Source organism: Arachis hypogaea, chromosome 15 (genome assembly GCF_003086295.3).
Source record: "Arachis hypogaea cultivar Tifrunner chromosome 15, arahy.Tifrunner.gnm2.J5K5, whole genome shotgun sequence".
NCBI classification, from domain to species: Eukaryota; Viridiplantae; Streptophyta; class Magnoliopsida; order Fabales; family Fabaceae; genus Arachis; species Arachis hypogaea.
The window spans coordinates 9017632-9025797 of record NC_092050.1 but is presented as its reverse complement, the minus strand read 5'-3'; the positions used below and the strand labels follow the sequence as shown (position 1 = coordinate 9025797).

General features: G+C 37.3%; 1 protein-coding gene across 1 annotated transcript; it reads left to right on the top strand.

The window, feature by feature from the left end:
• The first annotated feature begins 1237 nt into the window (after positions 1-1237).
• On the top strand, positions 1238-4473 carry LOC112748724 (mitogen-activated protein kinase kinase kinase 5). The gene is made up of 8 exons (XM_025796967.3): positions 1238-2152; positions 2232-2958; positions 3078-3140; positions 3243-3406; positions 3514-3589; positions 3688-3747; positions 3844-3969; positions 4083-4473. The coding sequence occupies exons 1-8, from the start codon at positions 1548-1550 to the stop codon at positions 4239-4241; spliced, it is 1980 nt and encodes a 659-aa protein (XP_025652752.1). The 5' UTR covers positions 1238-1547; the 3' UTR covers positions 4242-4473.
• The last annotated feature ends 3693 nt before the right edge of the window (positions 4474-8166 follow it).

The following is an 8166-nucleotide window of genomic DNA, read 5'->3' as shown; positions in this document are numbered from 1 at the left end:
TCTAGCACTGAGTCGGTGAACGAAATGATGAACATGCTCTAACTTATCATGCTAGATACAAGACTAAACAGTGTTGTTTTATTTGTGTTTAAACAAAATAAAAAAAAAAGAAGACGAAGAAAAGTTTATATGATGCATCGTTTTATCTTCTTTTATTTTCCAAAACGACCTCTTTTTTACTTTAAACATTAAAATAAAACAACGTCGTTTAACCATATGTCTAACATGACAAGTTATATCCAGACATCCAGCTTAGCACTCTATTCATGGAATCAATGCCAGAAAGGATCGAAAAATCAATATAGTACTAGAAATTAGATCCCGATGACTAGTATAATAAATTTTGAATTTGAGAAACTAAAATGGTAAAAATTGTAAATTTCAAGAACTACTATAAAAATTTAGTCACTTTTTAATTTTAACAAATATAAAATAATTTTCAAAGCATCCTTATACATGTTTTTTTTTTTTTTAAATTTATCAAACATAAAATAAAGTATTTATAACTTTATATTTTTCAAAGCATCCTTATGAATAAGTTCAAAAATGTTATGGGCACATAAAAAATTAGTCATCAAATTAGACATCATATATTTGTGTATATATATGTGTTATTTAACAAAATTTTAATATATATTTTATATTGATAATTAATTTAGTAGTTAATTTTTATTGTATATTTTTTTTCTAGAATTAGAAGTGAGATTCGAATTCAAAATCTCTAAGTGAAGGATAAAAAGACTATATCATTTGAGTTATAGCTCGTTGAGTAATTTTTATTGTACACTTAACATTATTGAAATATTATATAATTGTCCATTTGCCATTTGGTAACAATTGGGATTTTATGAGCAAGTTGCAAAGAGAAGGGGCTGATTTAATTTGGAAATAAAAGGAAATTAAATGGGATTAATTTTATACCGCATAAAGAAAACATAAATGTATTTACAACTTATTTTATTGGAAGACCATAACAATGACTTTTTTCTTATAATTTTCTAGAAAAATACTTAATCGATATACAAATTAAAAGAAAAGAAATTGCGCTAAAAATAACTGAAAAAAACAGTTCGTGAGCATGGCTCAGAATACTGAATTGCATAAACGTTGAATGTAATTAAAAATAATAATAATAATTATTATTATTTACGTGAGAGGCTAAGTCTAAAGTAAGGTTTTTGATTAGAAGAGAGAGTTTAATGAAATGGAAGTAGTTAGAAGCAAAATTAGATAAGGGTTGTTAGGTATTATTACCTTGATCTCATCATCCTCACTCATAAGCCATTTTGATTTTGTTGTGGAGAGAGAGAAAGAAGAAGGTCTAGGATTAGGAAAGGGGAGGGGCTGGCGGTGGAGCCTGCATAGCAACAATGCAAAGCACCCTAACATTCCGTTTGTAAAAACTGTAAACCGTTGTTGTTACCAGAATCCCCATAAATCGTAGCCCCCATCAGTGGCCGCACCAGAAAATGACTTCTCCATGTTCGTCTCATCATTGTTTTTGATTGATTTGTTTGTTGTAATCCCTAATATCAAAAGACGTAGCCATGCGGTGGTTACCATCGAATATATTCACCCCTCCTCATCCTCATTCCTCCTCTTCTTCTACTTCACATTCTCCTTCTTCTTCGCTTTCATCTTCGCCGTCCAATGCTCCGCCACCTGCTTTGTCAGCATTTCCATCCAGTGGCCGAACGCTGCAGACATCCACGTCCACTTCGTCCCTAACGGACCTTCTCCACCCGAGGAAGAAACCTTCCCAGGACTGGACCCGCCGCGCCTGGATCTTCGGATGCGGGATAAGGTCCTCACAAGATGATGACCTGGACGACGACGACTCCGACGCCGTTGTTCCCATGGCTCGTTCCAAAAGCATCAACGACCGCTCCTATACACGATCCCAAACCTCATCTTCCACTTCCTCCGCGATTACTGTTGCTCCTCAGCCCTTGCCCTTGCCGGAGGGGCTCTCCTTCCACCGCGGATACCGCCATAGCTCCGTTGAACGACGTTCGCCATCTCCAAAGCGCCACGCCACCGGGAACAACTTTTTCTCCTCCTCCTACAAAGGCCTTGACGAACGCGAACTTCGAGTCGATGCCCTAATCATCGATTCTGTCCCCGTCTCCAATCCCTATCCTCCCATGCGAAGGTAGTTCTCATTCTCGTACAATAGATTTGAATGAATTGTGCCTTAGATTTTTAAGCCTTGTATTGTTATTTGGAAACAGTGTATTTGCGAGCACAAGAAACAGCAATGATTCGATGGAAAGAAGAGTGCCAGGTGTAGGACCACAAGAAAACGGTGGTTATGGAGGAGGAGATAACAACCAGAGGATGAGCGTGTCATCGTCAAAGAGTGCTCCCGGTAGCCTCTTTGAAAGCCCAACATTAAGTCCACAGAACATGAGAAACGATGACTTTGTTCCGTACCATTACACGCCACCAAAACATAACCATTTCTGGTCTGCACCTGAGATCATAGGAGGAGGAGGAGGAGGATTCTTTGATTTGTCTCCAAAGGGGATGGATGCTAACAGCAATAATTCTCCCCACCACAGTCCAAAGGGAACCTTGACCCCACGCCATGGCAACTCCAAAAGCCCAACAAGACCTTCTTCCCCCATACAGACCTTGTCCATTGACAACTTCAAACCTCAAGCTAGCTTTCGCCGCGATGTTATTATTGGCCCTATCAACAATGTTCATCCCTTACCCTTGCCTCCTCCCACGGCCTTGACTTCACCAACTGCTACTCATGCACAGTCCCAAGCTAGCAGAAATGAATCCTGTTCAATGCAGAGCCAATGGCAAAAGGGAAAACTCATTGGTCGAGGTACCTTTGGAAGCGTCTATGTCGCTACCAATAGAGAAACTGGAGCATTGTGCGCAATGAAAGAAGTAGAAATATTTGCTGATGATCCAAAATCTAAAGAGTGTATAAAACAGTTAGAGCAGGTAGGTTTGTTTGATTTGTTATCCAATGTTTCATGACTCTGTTTCCTGGTTATTCATTATTTTATCTTACTGCTAAACGTCCTTGCCCCCCCCCCCCCCCCCCCCCTTTTTTTTTTCAGGAGATTAAAATTCTTAGTAACCTGAAGCATCCAAACATTGTGCAATATTATGGTAGTGAAATAGTAAGCACAATCCAATCCAACTCATCTTTAATCGTACGAAACTTCCATACCCACATGGCCACATTATTCAATTGAGTAACTCTGCTTTGTGTGTTGTCTCAGGTTGGAGACAAGTTTTACATTTATCTGGAATATGTCTATCCAGGTTCAATAAACAAATACGTCCGGGAACATTGTGGTGCAGTAACGGAATCCGTTGTTAGGAATTTCACTCGCCATATTCTTTCAGGGCTAGCTTACTTGCATAGCACGAAAACAATTCATAGGTACAGTCACATGTTTTTTTTATGCTGCATATATAGCACAATCCTTCATCATAATCAGTACATGCTAACGTTTCTTTTTTCCAACTTTTTTACTTTTATGAATATAGGGACATCAAAGGGGCTAACTTGTTAGTTGATTCTACCGGAGTTGTCAAGCTCGCTGACTTTGGGATGTCTAAACATGTGAGTTGTGAAGAGACTTATGTCTGGTAAATTTATTTCATAAAGTTTCTGGTGTGAACATTATTGTACTAATAGTCATGGTATTTCTATGTTAACAGCTAACTGGGCATGCTGCTGATCTTTCTTTGAAGGGAAGCCCATACTGGATGGCGCCAGAGGTATGTATTACTCTTGTGCTGTGATGAATTGTGATGTTTTATTAACTACTAGTACATTCATTATTTTTTATTGATTCCTCTTTCTATTGCTTGCAGCTTATGCATGCAGTTATGCAAAGAGATAACAACTCTGATCTAGCTTTAGCTGTTGACATTTGGAGTTTGGGTTGCACAATTATTGAAATGTTCACAGGGAAGCCTCCTTGGAGCGAATACGAAGGAGTAAGCACTTCTTAAATTATTTTAATGTGCTTAAACACCTCTTCACAGAGCATAATGTATGAACTGAAACTTAGATTATGATTTTAATGTAATTAATTATATGAACAATGCAGGCGGCAGCTATGTTTAAGGTTTTGAGGGATATACCTCCTATACCTGAACAATTGTCATCAGAGGGAAAAGATTTCCTAAGACGTTGCTTCAGAAGAAATCCAGCAGAAAGACCAAATGCATTAATGTTGTTAGATCATCGATTTGTGAAGCACTTCTAAAATGCAGCCAAATTAAGCACCTGCTACTTAGCTCGCTTTGTACACCCTCAGCTTTCTGTTATTGTAGGTTCTCCACAGAGGTTATCACTGATACCTCTTAAAGTAACAAGCATCTAATAATTTGTAATTGTTTGGTGCTATTTTTCTCTAAGAGAATCTAGAAGCAGATTGTATAAGTATTATTATATACTAATTAGGGCGCTTTAGTTACCGGTATCTACTTATTCGAAGACATTTTTGTGTGAAAATGATAATTGAGAACTGTTAGATGGTTTAACGGTAAAAACTCACGTGAAATTATTTTTATGTGAAATTGTTAGTTTTTTTTTTGTGACTAAACAGAAAAGAAAGAAAAAAAATAGAGATAAAACTAAATTAATTAGCTAAGTTCATATTTAAATTTATTATATGTTGAAATTCGCTTCATGGTTGACTCCAATTGAGTTAATGTGCACTTTAGCCATACAATCTGTAACACTATTTGAATTAAAAGAATAGAGACTCTCCAATTCCAATTCATAAGTCATAACCTCCTGTATATGCTTTACTAAATCCCATTCCGGAATATCCTTACCAAGCATTCTTTGGTTTACTAAGAAAAGAGCTTCTAAATTTCACAAATAATCTCACGAAATCCACTATCCCAAACTAGAAGTAAACCTCTCCAAATCACAAACAATTCAGCAAAAAGAACACTGCATACTTCGACTTTTCCATTGCAACCTTTCAACCAACATCCATCAAAATTATGAATGATACAACTAAAACCAGCATAGCCAAAAAGAGCAAAACAACTAGCATCACAATTCAATTTAACAGAATGAACTGGAAGTGGAACCCAATGCAAACAAAGCGAAGGAGCAGACAAAGATTGATGCATCACAAAAATAATGTGGAACTCTCTTACTGAACTACGAATCAAACTCACCACTTTACTAGCACTCCAAGAGTCATCTGTATTAAATAAGTCATGATTCCTGTTTCTCCAAATCCACCAGATGGTCGAAAAGAAAAGAAAAATATTTCCACTCCTTGCACCTCTATAAAGTCAATCACGTAAATTCGAGTTATCTAAATACAGGCCTAAAAGGTTCCAGACCTCCTTGGCTCTAAGGTACTCCCGAAGGCAATATAGAATGGATTCAGAATCATTCTGACACCGATGACAAGTGCTAGATAAAGCTAAGTCACGACCCAAACGAAACTCTGCCATAGGAATAACGTTATGAAGACTGAGCCAAATCAAGAACTTGTATTTCTCAGGAATATGCAATCGTCATACCCACAACTAATTATCACGCTCATTCCAGTCAAACTTTCTTTTGGCTAGCCAATTGTATCCACTCCTAGATGAGTAGAATATAGAAGATGTCACACCCTATGACCAACCCAAACTCTCTCCAGCATTTAAATCCGGATTATAAGCATTCAAATGCTGTTTGACATTTTTTGGAATGTTAGAGAAAATATCATGGAGATTCCATTGATCATCTTTCTAAACGTCTCTAATATTTAAATCAAAGTCAGATATATGTACAAAAGGGACATCTTGAGCAATTAGACCCTCAATACTCCAATTGTCAAACTAAAAAGATTGATCAAGTGACCCAACACACCAAGAGAAGACATCCTTAAGAGCACAAAAAGCCTTTGAGTTACTCTTCCAAACATGAGAAGCGTTGCAAAGGACATGGCCGTTTAAAACTCCCTCATTCCTCATATACTTCGTCCTCAATAGAGCAACCCAAGTCTTGTCCTGACAATGAAAATGTTGTCAAACCAATTTCTCAAGTAAAGATATATTAACACACGCAGGATCTCTAACACCCAGGCCACCGAATTTCTTTGGAGTGACCACGGTCCTCCAATTAACAAGAGAAAGACCTTTACCATCAACTTGACCCTTCTAGAGGAACTGTCTCATCATAGAAGACAATTTATCGCAAACCCAATTTGAAAAAAAAAGATACCTGCATATGAAAGACAAGAATGGATGCTGCAACAGAATTTTGATCAGGCAAAGTCTTCCATTCCAATTAGTTAATCTTTCCCTCACCTTTTTAATCACCGAATGAAAAGAAGCCCTACTGTTACGCAAATGATTAAGGTTAACTCCAAAATATCTTTCTAAGTCCAAAACAAAATGCATTGATGAAACACTAGTAAAAATATCTCTTCTACAAGCAATCACATTTTTAAAACAAAAAGTTTTAGACTTTTTAAGATTTACTTTCATGCCAGATGCCTTGCAAAAAATGTTAAGAGGATGCATGACCATTTGGATCTGACTTTTTGTATCCTGATAGAAAAGTAAGAGATCATCTGCAAACATCAAACGAAAAAATTTTGGGTCACCCCTAGTGACAGAAACTGGTTTCCACACACCCTCGACCACCTTATGAGATATATAGCAGGCAAGTCTTTCCATACAAAGCACAAATAAGTAAAGAGACATTGGATCACCCTGTCTAAACTCCCTTCTAGGAGCAAAACTATCCAATCTATTCCCATTCCACATAATAGAAAGAGATGATGCACGGACATAATTTATAATCAAATTAACAGTGATAATAGAAAAACCAAAAGCAATGAGAGTACTCTCCAAAAACCTCCAATTCACTATATCATAAGCTTTTTAAGATATTTTTAAAAGCAAAAGTATATTTCTTAGATTTTGTGTGCTTCATGAAATTCAGAATTTCTTAGGCCACAATAATATTATCACGAACACCACGACCCGGAATAAAACCTTTTTATAAAGGACTAACAATATTTGGAAGAAAGGGTCGAAGTCGATTAGTCAATATTTTGGTGGTAATTTTATAAACAACATTACACAAGCTAATAGGCCTGAAATCCTTCACAAAGGTAGGATTATCAATTTAGACCATTAAATAACAATTTAATCAAATATATCAAATAATCTAATGATTCTTGATGGTTTTCAATGGCTAAGAGAAGGGGGAGGGGTTGAATCTTAGCCCCCTTTTTGCTTATTGAAACTTGCTGGTCCTTGAAACAACTTCTGGAGATTTTTTTTATTTTTGTCTCGTACCCAGCCACGAGACTTTTCTTTTTATCTCGTCACCCGGCATGAGATATTTTTCGGTTTTATCTCCTATGTAGCAGAAACAAAAATGGAGTAGAAGAGAGAGAGATAATCGCACCAAGATATATCCTAGTTCAGCGGCCAAGTGCAATGCAGCCTACATCCAGTCTCCATCACAACAATGATGGAAGTTCACTATAATCATCCTTGATTACAAACACCAATTCTCCCTAGGAACTACCTTTCCTATTCGGGACAAGTCCAGAATCTAATCCCCAATCCTGAACTTGACTTGGTCACAGCCAAGCTTTCAACTGCTAAGTGCTAACCCAACTTGCAAGGGGATTCCCACAGAATCATGAAACACAACACAGATGTACAAAGGACCTCTAAGACATCTATGGCTTTTTTTTTTAATTTTGTATACTCTGCCTTTTTCCGCTCTATAGCTTTTTCTTACAAACCTCACTGTCTGCCTTTTCCATGAGACTCAAGACAGACAAAACTAAACAGAAAAATACAAAATGAAGAACATTGAAGGAGAAGAACTTCTGTTAGCTTAGGTAGCTATGAGAACTCTGTGCCTTGCACTCTCACTCCTTGCTTCAAGCCCTGGCTGTTCTCCCTTAATTATAGGGGGAAGCCTCCACGGTTGAAACCAAATAAACCAAGCTAATATTCTTCTTCTTCTTGCAAACCGATTCGGCCAGAGAGAGAGGAGAGATAACCGAATGCAAAACCCAACATGCAATTACCTCTAGTCCTTCCTTGGTCACCAATCTTCATCAATCCGAGCCTTCCATCTTGTCTTGCACTCCAAGAAGGATTCCTAGCCCTTGATGAGTTATTGATGATGACAGCTTCATTTGCTCTAAC

What these genes read in the sequence shown, in the direction of transcription:
- LOC112748724 (XM_025796967.3), top strand. Translation starts at nt 1,548, where the DNA reads ATGCGGTGGTTACCATCGAATATATTCACCCCTCCTCATCCTCATTCC. An exon ending in ACTTTGGGATGTCTAAACAT is followed by an intron (nt 3,590 to 3,687) that starts GTGAGTTGTGAA and finishes CTATGTTAACAG; the next exon opens with CTAACTGGGCATGCTGCTGA. An exon ending in CATACTGGATGGCGCCAGAG is followed by an intron (nt 3,748 to 3,843) that starts GTATGTATTACT and finishes TATTGCTTGCAG; the next exon opens with CTTATGCATGCAGTTATGCA.